The 19,900-nt window shown below is 32.8% G+C and overlaps 2 protein-coding genes across 3 annotated transcripts in view; one reads left to right on the forward strand and one right to left on the reverse strand.

Annotated features, from left to right (window-relative positions):
* LOC124364304 (probable RNA polymerase II nuclear localization protein SLC7A6OS) overlaps positions 1-8,467 on the reverse strand; it is a 33,171-nt gene extending 24,704 nt beyond the window's left edge. The window contains exon 1 of one of the 2 annotated variants that reach the window (XM_046819677.1): positions 8,326-8,467. In XM_046819677.1, the coding sequence (XP_046675633.1) occupies positions 8,326-8,334 (9 nt within the window). In that variant the 5' untranslated portion in view covers positions 8,335-8,467. Of the gene's footprint in view, positions 1-3,285; positions 3,624-8,325 lie in introns of those variants that run through there. The other variant, XM_046819675.1, reaches the window with a different exon arrangement.
* Positions 6,717-15,650, forward strand: LOC124364305. The gene is made up of 3 exons (XM_046819678.1): positions 6,717-7,267; positions 11,659-11,970; positions 13,598-15,650. The coding sequence occupies exons 1-3, from the start codon at positions 7,034-7,036 to the stop codon at positions 13,976-13,978; spliced, it is 927 nt and encodes a 308-aa protein (XP_046675634.1). The 5' UTR covers positions 6,717-7,033; the 3' UTR covers positions 13,979-15,650.
* Positions 15,651-19,900: the final 4,250 nt, after the last annotated feature.

The following is a 19,900-nucleotide window of genomic DNA, read 5'->3' on the forward strand; positions in this document are numbered from 1 at the left end:
TACACTCCTCTTGGCCAGGAGGTGATGAGAACAGCTGCGATGAGCGCAATGAAGCTTCTAGGAACAAAGGTAATAAATGCTACCTCCTTAGAAGGCCACATGAAGATATTGAAAAATTTTCCTGAGGCTGAAATGCTAACCAAAGTATCTGATACTATGGTTAAGAAATACTCCTTTGAAAAAACCATATACGGTCTCTATTGGAAGTAGGGAGGAATGGATTAAAAGGGAGGCCTACCCTAAAAAAGGAGTCCTGAAGTTTTTCACCGATGGTTCACTCCTAGACTCTAGGGCAGGATATGGAATACATGGACCTGGAGTCGACATGGCTGTGCCCCTAGGAAGACATGCCTCGGTTTTTCAGGCGGAGGTCATGGCAATAGATTCATGTTCCAGAAGACACACAGTTGAGGACAAAAGGATTATCATACCTAATAGTCTCTGATAGTCAGGCTGCACTGAAGGCACTGGATACCTGTTCGATTGATTCGAAAGCGGTCTGGGAATGCAGGAATGCTCTAGCAGAGCTAGCAACAAATAACAGAGTAACACTCGGTTGGGTGCCAGGTCATGAAGGTATTCATGAGAATGAAAAAGCGGACATCCTCGCCAAAAGGGGAGCGGAATCCACATTGGTGGGGGCCTGAGCCGGGTTGTGGGATAGCCTTCTCCAACATTAAAGCTCTGGTCAAAGATTGGGAAAAGAGGACAAGATACAAGAATTGGAGTAGAGCCTCGGGTTTAAGAATATCCAAAATGTTTATCTCTCCTTATGCAAAAGGGTGGATAGCTCTCCTAGACCAGAATACGGAGGATATAAGACTGATATTAGGAATGTTGACAGGACATGGCCCTCTGAGGAAGCACCTTTTGAAGGTGGGCCTTAGTCAGAGCAGCGAATGTAGACTCTGTGGAGAAGAGGAGGAGTCAGCGGAGCACATTTGGTTGGATTGTCCTGCCATCGTAGAGACTAGGAAAAGATACTTGGGAGCATATCTCCTCAGCCCCAAGGGCATTAGAGAACAGGAGCCCTTAAATCTGATTGGTTTTTGCAAAAGTCTCGGTTTTTGAGGGCACAAATTAAAGTAAGGGAGGCGCAAAGGTCCTTTTAGGACTAAGTGCGGGGACAAAAAAAGATATAAAACACCGGATCTGCTTATCATACTCTACCCACAGCCACACAGACTCATACTTACTATATTACAAAATTTGGCAATTAAAAGGCCAACCTGGCAAATCACGAATTTGATGTTATCAACGTATTATGCTCACCCTCCTGAACAAAAATATATACAGTTTTAGGTGGTGCAAATGACAAATAACATGGTTTTAGGGGGTATATTCATAACTAGTTCAGTTTTTAATGTTTTCATGTTCTGTTTGTGTGCGGTGTCTGGATAATCTGTTTTACTTAAATATTCTCTACAGCCGAGTGCTCCAAGGCAGAAGTTAGTGTTTTAAAGGTTTTGTGTACTGTATTTTGGATCGAGTGAGTGCGTGACAATCATAGATCAACCATCCACTAGTTCGACGAATCGTAGTGAATTGTATGTGTTTGTATGTTTTGTAAATCATGTTAAGAGTTTTCGTTTTGACGAAATGAGATTATTTCCTTTTTAATAGAACATGGAATTTTTAATAATGAGCATGTTTGTTCATCTTTGTTCATCAAAAATATAAGGTTTGATGGGGTGGAAATGAGAAATAACGAAGTTCTAAACATAAAAAATGGAACAACTGTTCACGCGCGGAGTAATATTTCCATGTTGTACATCCACGTCGAGCGTCATGTGACCTTTTGAGACCATGATTCAACCTCGTGATGACGGCATCGGATGCGTCGCCATCTTTGCAAACGTAAATGAAAAATAATACTGAAATGAGCAGAATTTTGATCCAAATGAACAATGTTAATTTTGAGCTACAAATTAATTATTTGTTATCGAAATGAAACGAGTGCCTCCGGCCATCAGCGCGGGGCAGCACCGCACTGATGTTAATGAAAGAAAAACATCCCTTGAGATAGTACCTGTCAGTAAAATATCAAATTCTAGAGGGGCTGATCAGAAATATAAATTGAAATGTAATGCAAAGGCAATTATGTAAAGTAAAAAAAACTTAATAAATCATGAAAAACTCTAATATAAATATATAGATGGATATTAACAGAGAACACTTACCATTAGTGTGTTGGCGGATATAGCTGAGCAGCAGCAACAAAAAAGTGGATTTTTAAAAATTGCAACATTTAAAACTTTTTTTTTACTTCTTTTTCTAATTTTCCTATCGCAACGAAACAACAAAGTCTACCGGTTTTAAAAACAACACGCGACCGCACGACGAACAAATACACTCATTATTAAAATTCCATGTTCAATTAAAAAGGAAATAATTTTGTTCCGGTTAAAACGTACACTCTTTACGTTCTCTACTAAACACTCCGACACACACAATTCACTAGGGTTGGTCGAACTAGTGGATGGTTGATTCATAATTGAAACGCACTCACTCAATCCAACCTACTGAACACGATATCTTGTGAAGCATTGACTCATGCCCTGAAGAACTCAGATAACAGATAAGCTATCAGGCTGCTATCAGTCCCGCCGCAGATAATATTCAAGTAAACAGATTATCCAGACACAGCACACAAACTGAACATTAAAACATTAGAAACTTAACTACTTATGAATATATCCCCTAAAATCATGTTAGCCTATTTGTCATTTGCACCCCCTAGTACTATATATATTTTTTGTTCAGTAGGGTGAGCAGAATACGTTGATAACGTCAAATTCGTGATTTGCCGCCTCGGCCTTTAATCTTAAAATGTCCTGGAAATATTGCTCCATGCGTGAACAGTTGTTTCATTTTTTTGTTTTAGAACTTCGTTATTTCTCATTTCCACCCCGTCAAACCTTATATTGTTTTGTTCTATAGGACGTTGCCAATAAGTTAATATTAATAACTCATATTTTGCCGCTCCGGCCATTACTTTTACAATTACCCAAAATTTTGACCTGTTGTTACAGCTATAAACATAGGTTTATTTTCTTCCATGGCGTTTTTACGACCCCTAGGTCGAGAACCTCAGCTCTAGAAAATATACTATTTTTTTACATAACCAAACACATCAATAAACATATTTTACTTAGTTTGATAATGAGTGGGCTTTACAAAGTTAAATACAATTGTCTCTGAAATAAATATAACCTGTGGAAAACTGTCTACCGTTGAAATAATACTTTATTATGGCAAGAATATCAAACGTTAAAATGGACTCACCTGATTATCAACTGTTGCAGCGAACTTGAAAACAGAAGTTAAATTATCATTTTCAGTCTTTCTCCTTTTGCAAGCTAAAAGCAATGCATCAATTGGTTCTTCATTACAATGGCGTTTAACACGTACAACTGCCATAACACTAATGTTCGACTTAGGAATTGCCCTTTAAAAATGTTTTAAATAATATTGACACGCTTTCTTCCAATATTTATTCCATCCAACTCAGTAACCGTAACGTGCTTGCTCAATATTACCCCACACTCACTCCTTCAAGTCAACACTGTCAATTAGAATTAGACGAAAAAGTATTAGAGATTCTCATTATTTGTCAAGCATGAAGCATCTCATTTTATTTTTTCCCGTTTATTTACAAAATGAAGGCTCTCATAATGTTATGAAGCCCCAAGGTACACTGCTTCAGTAATGTGAGTTTTTTCGTCAACCTTGTAGCTCGTAGTGCTGCTCATGTAATGTTATTAGAAACATTACCTTGAAACAAACATTCTAAATATAAGAGAAATGCGTGACTTTGATTTTTGCTGTGTTATCATATAGTAACATTGATGTTAGTAAAATGTAATATTTACATAATATTATTTTCTGGCAATGTTAGACATTAAAGTCTTACTTAAATCAATTCCCCAAATCCAAATCTTTAATTCTGGGCAGATATGAGAATTATAAAATTCGTCCGCATTTTTTACAATCCTCATCTTTGTCCGCATCACTATGTGACTCAATAACTGATTTTTGGCTGAAATTACTACGATTTGGTTTTAACGATGTCCGATAAGCCAAGATCTGTAGAGTTTTAAAAAGACGATATCTCTAAGCACGCTTTATTGGTTTATCATGGCTACGAAACGTTCTTTAGTGGAGATGAGGCAAGTATTTCCTTGTATGTAAACCAAAATTAGGTATGTTTGTATATTGTAACCAAAAGATAGATGACGATTTATAGAAATCCATTTTGTGTGACATTACAGAAAATAATATCACAAAAACACAAGATTTAGCAAACTAAAAAAACCCTTTTTATGGCAATAAAATTACCAATACGCATGCATTGTTTATACACTTTTACCTAAATTAAAATAAATACAATATGCTTGTTTTGTATTTATTTATGCATTGCAATAGTAATAACATTTGTAATAATGATTTCAATCCAGGTGTATTTTAGTAATTGTCCAAGAAAGTAAAGAACATAAACATTATTAAATTAATATAGGTAGGTACTGAATTATCCAAATAACAATACTAATCAATATCAAAGTATTATCAACCATCACACGACACTAGAATACCAATAAGTGCAAAATTGAAAATCAACTGAAACAATAAAAAATAACAGTCAACAAAACGGAGATAACAAAATAAACGGAATGATTAATGCTTGAGTGTAGTAGTGGGAGTCAACACAAACCATCTTCTAACTCTGTTAAGGCGTAATGGGCTACACGTTCCTTCTTTATTACTAATGTTAACTATTCAAGTCCAATTGGTGAACTTCCATGAGTTAATTATTAAACATTTATGGCGATTTAAAAATGTCATAGCAGCAACTGGAAATTTCTTCATTGTGGTGGAAAGCCAACACCCGGAATTGGAACATTAACGTCACCCGCATGACGAGTTGAGATTTTGAACTTCAGTTCTTCTACAAAGATTGAGAACGTTATTCCTGATGAAAAGTAGAGAACTAAAAACATTCTGCCTAAAGACAGACAAGATTCTAATCCAGCAAAAATTAGTTTGCAGTGTTTTAAATAACCGGCTGATGTAATTATCCTGATTGCCTTTTTTGAAGCATAAGTATCTTATCAGCTCACCCAGAATGTCGCCTTGATATCAGATTACACATGAGAAGATTGTGAAAGACAGCGTAATGCACAGTCATCAGATAACTATCGTCCAAGTCTCTGTAACTAAGCAGGTATACAACTCTTGCCAGCTTCACAACACAAGTGATCGATGTGAGCATTCCAGGTTACCCTCGTGTCCAGCCAAAATTACACCAGTTTCACATTCCGGCCCTTTACTATATCATAGCAATCTATTAAGTGAACATAGCAGATGATGGGTCTTGACCTCATTTAGTTTGAGACGGTTCCTCTCAAACCAACTCCCAGCGTCGTCGAAAACGGAGCCACCTAGTAAAAGTGCAGCCTACGGGTTATGTTATCTTGCTATCAACATTTTACCTGTGAATAATATGTATTGACCATTCAGTAGGTGACCAAGAAGTCCAACACAGATCCCTGAGGAACACAATGAGTGTCGTGGTGAGCACGAGATTAGTATCATCCTTGTCAATCATTGAAAAAATATGAAGCTTCTAGTTTAAATGCCAGGAAAACATATAAATGTCAAATACTGGTACTCGGAATAACTTAATTTAAAATCAGAGGTATTGTTTCAGATTTAATTGCGTCATAAAAATACATGTGTTTATCAAAGTACGATAAAATACTTTTATTATCTAACAATACTATTAAAACTGTATTGTAACTATAGTTGATTCTATCATATTATATTAATATTATTTATTAAATATTACATTATACAAACGAATACATTTCCTTTCAAAAAACCTCCAATTTAGTTATTTTCAAAATGACAAAACTCCCCGACATTGTAAAAGGAATTTTTGAGAAGCGTATTTCAATCACCCTTCTTTCGACCCTTCTATGTCACATTTTGGTTGGATAACTAAGGCTATATCATGAAGGTGGGTGTCCCTATTTAGGTGTTAAAAAACTAGTTATATTAGCTAGGAGTTCAATATTTGTCCTTTGTAACCTGTAATCGCTGTGCCTGGAGGGTGGAATAAACAAATGAGGATTTCTTATGACAAATGAGTATAAACGAATAGAAAATGTTATATTTGATTTTGATTCGACAATTTCCGACACTGCGATCTGTAAAGTCATAGATTAGAAATACTAAAATATTCCCAATCACTTCCCCTCATTGCAACAGCACACCATAAGTATGGAAATAATCAGAATTAGCTGCCAGTACTACTTTAAAGTCAGAAAAAGTAGACGGGAGAAGTTCTTTAAAATAAAATAAAAATACCAGTGCCTACCTTTTTGCATAAAAAAATCAGTATATATAGAAGTTTTAACTGCCTATTTATTAATACAAGAGAATATTTGTCGTTTGGCATACACAAATTAGTTCATTAAAAATTATACTAATAGGATACTAATTTTAACAATCACTTCTCGATTGGTTTCTTGAGCGGTTGTGATTATGAGTGGTTTATGCGGAAATTTGTCATACATGTCTTCGACAGGGACATGATTTCTATATAACATGTATATAAGAGCTATCCTTGACCTTGAAAAGGTCCAGATATTCTGTGGATGCTATGCGGCTTTATAACTTTAATTTACTCTTTGGCCCATTCTGTTTGTTTATTTACATTTTACGCACGGTTGTTAACCTCCAAGTTCAAGGTTCCAACCTATATTAGTTGAGGCATAGGCCTATGATGTTTTTGTAAACCATCTAATGTATAAAATAAAGTATTTCAAGGTTAAGTTCTAATGTAAAATATAGAATTATTTGTGCTTAATTCTGAACATCTAAAAAGATGTTTGTTTTATTACCAAAGTGTCAATAACGTGAATCCCATGATGAGTTAGCTTAGACTAATTTAAAATAAGTTTTAAATACCGATTTTCTAAAATATTGTAGTGTTTCCACCTCTTACATATCATAGGTTGAGCACTTTTTCAAAATGATAAGTCGTAAATACAAATGCATTTTCAAATTATTGTTTGTTGTAATATTAATTTTAGTATTGATAATATTGTACTATTTACAAAATAATGATGACAAATTTACATTTGATTCCTTTAACAATGTCACTGGGTCACCATACAAAATCATCCCGAATACAGTACACTACATAATATTTGGCTCTTCGTCACTTAATTTCATTTCTTTTTTATCAGTGGTTTCTGCAATAAAGGTAAGATTCTTTAGATAGCGTTTCCTTGGTTAATTGTTTTGATTGGTAATTATTGGGTTTAGAGACACAACTTTCCGAGTAACATATATAAACTACTGTTGTTTATATCAATACAAATTTTAATGATAAAAGTGTTTAAAAGTTCCAGAAAATTAGTAATAATAACTCAATTTCATCTTTATTGACTTAACATCAACAACTATAGAGTTGGTAGGGTTATGGTTGGAGTATTTAACTATAAATTTGAAGTTAACTAATAAAAACTCACCTAACCTAACTGTCAACCTTGCTAAAAAATTCCGTCCTACTGAAGGGCCATCCGCCCTACCCAAGGATTGACCTGCTTATCCGAGAGCTAACTGGCCTACCTGAGAACCAACCTGACTACCCAAGCCAACTACCGTAACTTCCTTGTTTCATGTTTGGACACCCCACATTTTCTCTTTCTATATTACTATTTACTATTTCTGAAAAAATTTGTGTAAAAAATTAGGTGTCTGTAAACTGATTAAATACCTTGTATTCTAGTAACCATTGACAGTGCTGTTGTAGACCTAGTTAGTTTATCGGTGCCTTCAGTCACCTGGTCGTAAAGGACTTAATCATAATTAATGAATGGAACTCGAATATCTGTAAAGTTTTGATGTACTGACTCATTCAACACTTATCATCTATACAGACAGACACAAATCATATTTAGTTAATCAGCAATTCATAGGAAAGGCTTTGTCTTAGCTAAATACTCCACCATTTAAACATTTTAAGTACTGTACATTTTTTTTTTCTAAAACTGATTATTTTATTATAAAACTGTTTTTATTAGGTACTGTTGTGTTTTACAAAAATTAGGTTTTATACCAAGTGCTTGTTTAACTATTCTGTAGCACAATTGATTGGTTACAAAAAATTGTTAAGTCTATGTAATAGCCAAGGACAATATGAGAAAATGATATGTATTTTGAAAGCATCAACAATCTGTAATATTTTAAAACGAGTAAAAATGTTACATTGATCAATATGTCATATATAGTAAATAGTATAGAATACATTGCACTTACCAATGACATAATATAAATTTGTTAAACTGTTGTATAAGGATCTAATTTCAAGTGATAGTTTATTGAATAATTTCAATTACTAGTAATAATAACGTTTTACTGTCTCAAGAATGAAGACCTATATTTATTAACTTTATTTACAAACATGTCTTACATTAGGTGCAACTAAGTCAGCTTTATTTCATCTATAGTAATCATATGACTACCTATTAAATATTTTGTTTCCAAAGGCTACATTAAAAACACACTACCAAGTTATTAATCATAAAAAACTGATTATATATTTCACAAAGTGTCATGATTCTGAGATTAGTAAAACTTATTCTGCTATAAGAGATAAACCACAAAAAATTTAATATATTTGACCTTTATAACAAGAACATTACACTAGATAGTTTTGTAAAAAGTCTGTAAGTTCTAGCAAAAAAAGTCTAGCAGAGTTCTTTGTGTCCAGTATGATACCATGCATGGATGTATATATAAGGGGGACTCAAGCCACCCCCCCCCAAATTTTGAAAGATAAATATTAAAATTACTCCTCGTAGTTTGTTTTAAGCTAGAACATTATGAGTTCTTAAAGCTCAATAATTTTTCGAGTGAAGATTTCTGATCCCCTATTTTTCGAGAGTATTTTATACTTCCTAAACCACCCATTGTGACAGCCCCTCCTCCAATAATTTTCTATATACGTCACTGCCATATAGTACATCTGATTTTAAAACATTTGTCATTAAACTGAACATCTAAATTTTTTCAACTAAATTTAATCTAGCATTAAGTTTGAGAAACATGGACACAGCTTTATAAAGCTCCAGATCATTTAAAATATGACACCTTTATCCAAATCTTTTTATATTACTTTAATACTTATTTTCCAATTGTAAAGGTCAGAAATTACTTAGGTAAAAAAACCTTGGGTTAGCGAAGATCTAAAACTAGAAAAAAAGAAACTAATTACTGAAAGTAATGCTGCCCGAAGAACAAAATCGCAAAGAGACATTGACAACGTAAAACTTAAATATAATACTTTTAAAAATAAAATTATTCAAGAAAAACAAAATTACTATGCTAACAAAATTAAAAGATCTAAAAATTGTCAAAGAGACACTTGGAAAATCATTAACTATGAAACAGGTATTACTAAACCAAATACAAAAAATATATACATCAGGCACAATAATAAAATAGTATCAGATCCTGGTAAAGTTAGTGACATTTTTAATAATTACTATGTAACTTCAATTGAGGATAAAGCAAAATTTAACACATCTCAAAAAAATCTTAGTTTTAATGCTTTTAATAATTTTTCAGATATTAATTTTCAATGCAAACTAATTGATAGAGATGATATTATTAGAATAATCAGAAGTCTAAAAAGTAGTTATAGCACTGGATATGATGACATACCAGTGCCAATATTAAAATATGCAATGGAATTTCTAATTTACCTACTGCTTCATATAGTTAATTCATCTTTCCTCTCTGGGCAATTCCCTAAAAAACTAAAAATTACAAAAATAAAACCTCTATTTAAAAAAGGCGATCAGTTTGATGCAGCAAATTATCGGCCAACTTGCATTGCTCCCAGTTATATCCAAAATAATTATGAACGTGCAATGTCTAACCAGCTGGTTGACTATTTAGAAAGAAACAAATTACTTGATAGCATACAACATGGGTTTAGAAAAAGTAAATCTGTAGTTACAGCTGCCACTGATTTCATTGAGTCAGTGATTAATTCTGTGGATAGAGGGGAAAAGGTAATAGGAGTATTTATGGATCTCCATAAAGCATTTGACAGTGTTAGTCATGCTAAGTTACTAACTAAGTTATCGCAGTTTGGTATCCATGGGAAGGAGTACAACTGGCTAAAATCATGTATACAAAACAGACAGCAGTTTGTGGAAATACATAATCTGAATAACAAGAACAATTTAACTAGTAAATATAATTCTATTTTAAAACAAACTTCTTATGGTGTTCCTCAAGGATCCATTTTGGGGCCACTTCTATTCCTCTGCTACCTAAAAGGAATTCCAGAGCTAGATAAATTATGCTTATTCGCTGATGATGCCACTATAAGAATTACTGCTTCATCTAAAGAGGAAATAGAGGAGTTTGCTTTTCTCAGCGTATCAAAAGTAAATCAGTTTTTCAAAGAAAACAACTTAATTTTAAATCCAACAAAAACAAGCTATATGGAATTTTGTACCAACCAATGCAGAAATAAAATTAATCCTCATATAGAAATAGATGAAGTGGCTATAGTTAAAGAAGAAGAAGTAAAGTTTTTGGGTTTAACGTTAGACAGTTCGCTGACATGGAATAAACATTCAGAAAAAATAGTTTCAAAAATTAACTCTGGTTTATATGCTCTTCGCAGAATGTCAAAATTATGCTCACAAGAAATTCTAAAAATGATTTATTTTTCACATATCCATACACATATTATATTTGGTATCTCATTATATGGATCCACATCAATAAAAAATTTAAATTCAACTTTAGTGATACAAAAAAAAAGCAATTCGTGTCATTTTAAAACTTAAATGGAATTAAAGTGTGAAGGATCACTTTCCTCAACTGGGTATCATGACGGTTTACAGTGCATATATATATGAAACTATAATGTCAGTGATGAACCGTACTCATAGCTTAGGCAAGAGTGGTGAGACCCATAATTATAATACAAGAAATAGAAATAATGTGGCAGTAGCTCAACATAACTTACACTTTTTCTGTAAAAAACCAATATACATAGGAGCTAAATTTTTTAATTTGCTGCCAAGCAATATAAAATTAATAGAAAATAATAAATTATTTAAAAATAAACTTAAAAGCTATCTGACTGAAATGCCGTTGTACTCCTTTTCTGAATTTTATACAATTCACAATAGTTTTTACAATCATTAAAATTACATTGTATTATATTTAGTTAGATACTAATGTAAATCATATTTAGTAAACTTAACCATTTACTTTCTTAATCATGTGACGCCATTCATGTACACCATGTGTAACAATCGAATAAAGATTTTTCTGATTCTGATTCTGAAATACGTACCCCTGCGTCAGCCTTGCTGTGATTTAAAACGTAATTACTGGTAGAATAATATACTTAAATAGCTAGTCCCACTGCCTTGAAAACTTGATAAGTGACACTAAAAAGATTAAAATCAGAGCAAATTATTTTGCAGCATCAGTTGTGATCTAACCATTAAAATACAAAGAGCATAAAACACATTACGTTTTCTTATTGTACATTGATCAGATCAATATTTTGTATCTAGTATTACTTATTGGTTCAAAGTGGTCAAAATGAAATGTGTCTAGGTTCAGCAAGGAAATATATGGATCCACTGTGACTGCGATGAGCTTTCGGGTCACTACTGGTCTCTGATCATGTCGCTGTCAAGTCTCTCGAGAGTACCAGTCAAGGTGAGCTCCATGAGGAGACCCACCCACGTGTACGGCCAACCGCTGAGCTCGGTGTACCACTCGTCTGATGTGGCTCGGATACAGGTGCTGATGGAGAGTGGTGGAGTGTATCTGGACACAGACATGGTTGTGCTCCAGCCCCTGGACAAGTTTCTACATTACGAGATGGTTGTGGGCTGGCCGTACAAGGAATATTTTGGAAATCAGGTAGATAACAAAATAGTTTTTTTTTTCAAATCAATTAGCTAATCAAATGTTTATTTGCATACATCGAGAATATAAATGGCGTCTGTCCATTCATCATTTGGATTTTTCTATAAATTTCTTTACGGTATACAAAGGTCCCTTAAGAAGCCATTTCTTGTGCTCTTGAAGCTTCTTAAGGCTATTTCTGGGACTGCAACTTCTTTAAGCGAGGTTTTGGTTGTTGCTTGGAGGTTTTGTAATTTTCGTCCGGCATTTGAAGATCTTTTTTTGGACAGTGTGGTTCGGTGCAATAGGATATACCCTTCACTATGTCAAGTATTATAGTGGTGGTGTCTCTTCCTCAAAGAGGGGGGTGGGGTTTACAGAATAATCTGAATGCAGAGGATGATTATGGTAATTATTTACAGAGATTTAAATTATTGGCAACATGATTTAAATGTTATCTCCAGCATGGCTGGAGATCTGCTAGGGCTCTAATTCCTGTTTTCTGTATGACAAGAATTCAGTTCAAGTTAGTTGCTGAAGTTATTCACCATTCAGACGGACCATATTTTATATGTAACTCTACAACAGCATAGTAAGCAGCTTTTATTAGGTAGCTGTTATACTATGTTATATTACTCCACTGATATACTAGTCCCAAAAAACTTCCTTAATCAAAAAAATGTTATACCAAGGGGAAAATAGGTTTTCATTAAAATTTTTAACGTGAAAAATTACTGAATGATTTTTTGTTGACATCAATCATAAAACAAAATGTTCATTAATTGGCAATTAACTCACTGCTAGAATAGCCTTGACGGAGACATTAGAAAACTACAACACAAATCTGGAAGCATAATTGTCTATTTTAAAAGGCTAAGGTGGTTTTTAAATGTTGCATTTATTCCCATCTGACTACAGGTTATGACATAATCTATATAGCATTGCTCTTAGAAATATATACAGAGTATTGTTATTTTTATATAAGATACTTGAGGTTGACATAAACAAATAACTTTGTAACAAATTATAAACTTTGGTTAAAAGTCACATTCAGATGTCGCAGCCAAACGAATGATAAAGTTTTGACTGTTTTGAAGTAGTTTCTTCCAGTTCTCAGGAAATTTTTTTCTTTTAGTTGGCAGCCCTTAGGGAGTGGCAGGATAGCTTTTGTTGGTATGTTGTCTACTGTTTTACTCTACTAGTTCAGTGTTCTTGCCAAAGTTGAATGTTAGACTGGCTAACTTTTGAACTTACACAGTTTAAATATAATGTTAATTTGTACTTATCGGTCATGTCCAGTAATATTTAAGAAATAATTAGTTTAAAATTGTGTTTTAAAAAATAAAAATATTATTAGATTTAATTTTTTTAATGTTATTTAAAATAATCCTTAAACTTAACAATTAATAACGTTATGCTACCTTATAGTTCAATTTTTTATCATTTTAATATGAAATTTTACTTGTGTATACAGTGCAGTTTTTATAAAATTTTTCATCAAACGTTCAAAACCGTCGTTCTACAGAAGAATTCCAGTTCACTGTTGAAAACGTATTGCATGTAGATACTATTGGTGTAGTTGTCACAATTTTAATCCTGTCTAATAAATTCATGACAAACTCAGCAATTGATTTTGTCTTAGATAATGATTGGACATCCGAAGGCAAGATTTCTACAGAAGTATCTCGAGAGCTACAGGCGCTACTTGCCACGAGAGTGGTACTATAATGGGGGCCAAGTGCCGACGGAGCAGATTCTGATGCGGTCACCACACCTGGTACACCGAGTGCCGGAACTGTTCGGGGTGCACAACCTGGTGGATCAGCTGTACGGCACGGCGCAGTGGACGGCGTGGCGGCGCTACCATGCGGTACATCTGCTGAGCAGGCACCATACCGATCCACAGCATCTCAACGAGACGACGGTACAGCAGTATGACCGGCCGTTTGGTGAGATTGCTCGATGGGTCCTGTATGAACTCAGTCCGACCTTGGACGTTGAGAGAGCAACTTGGGTGGAATAGCACCCCACCGAGTTATAAATGTTGTAGAAAATTTGTAAATTTTGTAAATATTGTTATTTTAAATAATTACGAAACCGAGAACTTAATATACACAACTTATGAGTCTTAACTCTTTTATGACGATATACATTTTGTAATTTTTTCTGGCACATACTTTTGGAATGGCTAATTTCTTTCTGAAGGGTGTACTGAAGAGGACAAAAGTAGAAAAGGGAAAATGAAAAATGTATTAAAATACATTATAAGTATTCTATTATTGTAGTATTATTGGTTGGAAAATAAGGATAAATAAAATGATGTAATAACATTACAAAATATCAAATTAGCACTAAGTACATGTGTTATGCAATGAGTAAAAGGTGTACATGACGTAACATATTTGTTGAAAGGTTATGGGAAGTACGTTAGAATAAGGATTATAGTTTTATGATGTTTTGTGACTCAAACATTGAAACAAAAACATGACCATGTATAGCCCACATTGGTTTCTTGGACAACGCAAATTGTGGGCTATACTTGTCCTAAAAGATTTAATACTACATATTTTTGTTGATACTCATTGTCTTTCCTGCTAAACTGCACATTCCCTATTTAAATGTTTTTTTATTCAATTTAATTGAGTAATAATTCTTTTCTATTAGTGTTAGAATTTAAATATGTTTTATTTATGGAATGAAAAGTCCATTGTAACCACATAGGCAAAGATAATTCTATTTGACAAAATGCGTAATTTTAATTTTTTAACATTTTTACAAAAGTTATTTTAGAATAAATTCATGTATTAAATAGAGTTTTTATTGTTATAGAGCCACTTATTTAATTTTATATCAAGACATTAGACTACTTGAATGTTTAATTGTGATTTTAACCCGGCAGTGGTCGCTGTGGGTCATAGTGACCCGCACGTGACTTTTGTCATCTGTCCTGACTATACAAAAATATTAATTTTTCCGGCCTTTCGCATACCTGCCTGCCTCCCCACCCACTATAACTCAGGGCAGTTTTGTTCAGTTTATGCGAGACTGGTGTCCGGGATAGACACGTGTGGGTCACCGTGACCCGCAGCGACCGTTTTCATTATCAAAGTGTCTTACATCAAATTATTTTTTGAACAGTGTTTTTTAGCGTTTATGGTGTTTTTATTAAAATTTATAGCATATAATTTTTTATTCTATGTTATTGTTCAAAAACTAAGTGAAATGGCTGAAGGCTCAAGTACAAGTGCTCCCTTTAGAGCGGCAGAGTGTGTAGTGTTGGATGAAAACAGAATTCTCCAGGCCCTGCAAGAAGATGTTGAATCCGATGTTGAAACTGGAGCTGAAACTGATGTTGGAAGTGACGTAGATGAAATAGAAGAAAGATAGGACGATGCCTGCAGAAATTCAGATACAGAGCAGAGTGACGAAGATTCGGAAAATGATGGACCTGTGTCGGATGATGAAATTCCTCTTGCGTATAGAGGACATTACCTAGGATTACCTCATATTGTTTACTTATTTAATATAATTTATTATAATAACAAGTTAAAGAGAAAATCTTTAAACTTTAAGTTTTATGAAAAATGTAATTTATTTTCAGGTTTCAATGAAGAGTGCGTCCCCGACTTGTTTTACTTCAAAAATTTTTCTCAAGATAATATTTTAAGAATAGTGATAAGTTTTGATTATTTTAAGATGTAGTTATTAAAAAATTAATTATATGCAATATTAGGTAAGGTTTAAATACTTCATAGTTGTTTTAATATTTTGCTTAATAATTTTCTACTTAGGTTTTAGTTTTTATTTTATTAAATTTGACAGGAGAATTTACTAAAAATATTTCGAAATAATGTATGTGTTTTAAATTTTATTTAGGTATTTTGTATCTTAAACCAATAAATACAATCATTATAATTTAAATATTTTGTAACTAGATTTTTATACAGACATTAGAAAATTAGTCAACACAAACTGCTAAGATTTGTGACATACATTTCATAATTTTAAAATAACATGTAAATAAATAAAAAATGTTTCCGAAACATGTTAAATTCTATTACCTAGCTCCAAAATTAACATATATGTAATATTAATTAAATAAGTAATAGAGCTTTCAGATATAACAAGGTTTTAATTTGCGGGTCACCTAGACCCACAGCGACCGGATTCAGGTGCGACATAGGCGCGACCACTCCCGGGTTAAGCTTATACAGTTCTTTAAGTAATTATTATCAATTGAAATGTAAATCTAAGGTTGGTGAAAAATGATGTTTGAAAAGATTTACTTATTTGTAAATTGTTATAAAATATTTGTAATCATATCTTATAAATTAGTAAAAGCGTTTTATAGCATAAGTTTATTGAATATAAATTACTATGATGTGATATTGTCATTTTGAGGTTAAGTTATGGGTGGTTTATACCACACTACAATTACAATGTTTTTTACTATATTTATTTATTTATTTTATATTGCAATTAAAATATGTTTACACAATTCTGTTTATGTATACTCAATGCAAACCCACTAAGGTAAGTATTTAATATTGAAATAATTTATAACTTATTTTTCGTATATCAAAATATAACTTCTTCATCTATCACTCTCTCTATCTTCAAATTCTGAGGACCAAAGTAAGTACTGATGAAAGTTTGAACTTGAACTTTATGTAATGTTCTTACATAAAGAAAGATATCTTCAGAATTTTGGACTATCAGAAAAATGAATTATAAATTTTATTATAAATGATGAACTTATCACATTCACAATGACGGCTTATTTCAGGACTTTTATATTTGCCGTAAATATTTTCAAATATAATGGCAAAAAACCGTTATCGTATTTTTTATGTTAAATCTAAGTATAACAAAAAAGTATGTAGGCTTTGCACTTTTGCACCAAAAAAGTTTATATGTTTTTTTCAATTTTTTTCCTTGTCCCCCAAGGGGTACATAACAAAAATTCATTTACCTTAAAAATTAAGCAATCGTGCTTCTGACAGGGTACACAATAGTCTGAGGTATTTACTTAAGCACGGGATCAAACAATAAAAACCAGTGTTTCCCTGATGGCAAACCTCCATCTAAAGCTTAAGTAGAAGAATTTCAGTTTGAAGTAGGAAGCATAGAGAAAACCATTCTTGAACCCAAAGAAGATATTTTTACATTTCATTACTCCTCCCATGGGTACCATCGTAGTGATGAGTAGGTAGAACTTGAAACTGGAGTTCTCTGACCCGTAGTATACAGAAAAAAATTAAATATTACGAAACCACCTTTCCATAATCCCCCTTCAGAATTATCCAGGCATAAATTAATTTTCAAAATGAATCAAAAGTAATACATACTTTTTTCTGTTTTTCTTTCATCCACAATTTTGTTTCTGGAAGTGTTATAAGTGTTAATATAGAGCATACTTACTTGCTATGTTTGTCGAAGTAACCCTTGTAATATATTATGCTTTAACCTTATTCCAATATAATTTAATGTTAAAAGTGATTAAAGAAATTTTATTCACTAAGTTATGGGTTCTAAGAGACAAAATAATTAAATTAATTAAGTTCAGGATTTTTTTAAAGAATAGAACTTGACACTGTTTCTAACCCTTCAAACTCTTCTGCATAAATAAAAAATAAATTTCTTCTGTTGAGATATACAAGTAACATCTATTTTTAAAATGTGTTTATTTCACTCAATAAACTGTGTCCAAATGAAATCTTGAAAAAGTTTCTTTAGCATGCATATATAATTTTTTACAACTTGAAAGGTAATGTATACACTACCAATATTTCACTTGCATATGCAATCAACCACGGACACCAATAATTTGGTGTAAAACTACAACAAAATAAGATAAACTAGATTCTCCACATAAAGAACTACAAAGTCGTTAAATTAATTGAACTTTCATGATAAGACCTTTGATAACCTTTGTGAATAATTGGTAAACATACTGAAGGGTGGCTGATTTACTTAAGTAATATTGCATAAATATAAAATTGTACATATTAGTTTAAATCTGCTCTTTGCTCTTTCCATTACAAAACCTTAAAAAATAACAGTAATGGAATTTTAATGTTCAGATTAAGTAAAATAATTCATAATATAAAAAACAGATACATTAAAACATGTGTAGATCTTCTAAATCGTTAGTACAGCTTAAAATTTCAGAATAGGGAACTTGTATCTTCAGATGTTTCAATGACAAAAAGATTATTTAGATTCACAAAGTAAATGTTGTATAAATATTTTTGTAATTGTTATCATTTGCTCTACTCTTCAAGAAATAATACCTTAAATGTTTTTTGTTACATTTAATAGTGAAGTGCCTGAATGCCTGAAAAATTCCTTTTTGCACTTCAGAAAAAGTATTACAGGCATTATACTTTTTGAGGCTGGAAATTCTTAAACATACTGGATATTTATTTGGTCTCCTCACGTGGAATCCACCCAATACAAACATACCACTTGTTATATGAATGATGGTGGTACATGATAACTTCTTTTACAGATTGTATCGAGGTTAGGATGTCACTCTTCAATGTAATGAGCAACCGAATCTGCTGCGATCCAAACAATCTTGGATGAAGCTGCAATCAATTGTGTGCTATGCGGCTTCCAGCACATTGGTTTCTTTGGTTATGTATGAGTGATAATGGTACATGATCACATATTGTACAGATTATGGAGAGTTTAAGATGTATATCATTATCATAAGAAATTACTGTGTCTGCTATAGTCTGAACAGTATTGGATGATGACACAGCCAAAGTGTCAAATGCAACATCATGGGCCTTTCAACCACAATGAGTTCTATGGTTATAAGAGTGGTAATCTTATGAGTGACAATGGCATGTGATATGAAAGATCATTAACTATGAGGCTAAGCGGAATCAACAATACAATGAACAAATAATGTCCTTTTATTAAAGTAAAACCAAATTTAAACATGTACAGGATAACACAATAATTCTAACAATACAGACATATTGTATGAATATTAGAAAATCTTATGACAGTCTTCTTCACAACATGTCTTATTTGGTCCACATTTTCCCTTCCACTTCAATCCAGTAATGAAACGACCCACCTGTCTCAATAATTGTACCATAAATTATCATTTCCCACGTGTAAAGACAGAACTTGAACTGATTCACCAACTTTACACTCCTTTATTGACTTCTGAAATATAATATAATTCTCAGACTGACACTCTCTTTGTTCAGTTAGAACAGTGGCTCAATCTTGTACGTAGTATACCTTTGAGCATTAACTCGGCCGGACTTTTCTGTACAGTACCATTCTGAACTTTCCTATACTGCATAAGTATTGTGCTTAATTTTAAGTGCAAATCACCTAGTACCTCAATCATGGCTTTCAAACTCTTCATCAAACTGTACTTAGATGTACGTATCTCTCGGCTTGCGGATTTGTTGATGTTAGTTTGTGTTTTATTCCATTAGATCGTAGATATATGTGAAAATCTTCAGAAGTAAACGGTGTGCCATTATTATGATGGTTTCATTGTCTTTTGTGATGTTATGCCTTTCAAGGAATCACTTCAAACCACTTGGTACATACATCAATTAGAATAACAAAAGAATCACCTCATGGACGGTCCAGCAAAATGAACATGAATTCTATTCCAAGGTGTTTTAGGAATGATCGATGGATGAGCAGATGTCTTGCTCCCTGAATTTTTAACTAAGCAACAACCTTTACAAGATCTTACCATCATTTCAGTATCAGTCCCCTCCACAATCATACTGTCATGCCAAGTCCTTCAGCTTAACTATTCCAACCATAGGCATCATTATCATTTCCTCAGATTTTGAGGAATTACAACTCTAATTCCTTGAAAAATGCAACCATTTTCAACTGTAAACTTATTATGACATTTGTTGTGAATGTTGTTTGCAACGAATTATAATAATGGAACGCGCTC

Source organism: Homalodisca vitripennis, chromosome 6, assembly GCF_021130785.1.
Source record: "Homalodisca vitripennis isolate AUS2020 chromosome 6, UT_GWSS_2.1, whole genome shotgun sequence".
NCBI lineage: Eukaryota > Metazoa > Arthropoda > Insecta > Hemiptera > Cicadellidae > Homalodisca > Homalodisca vitripennis.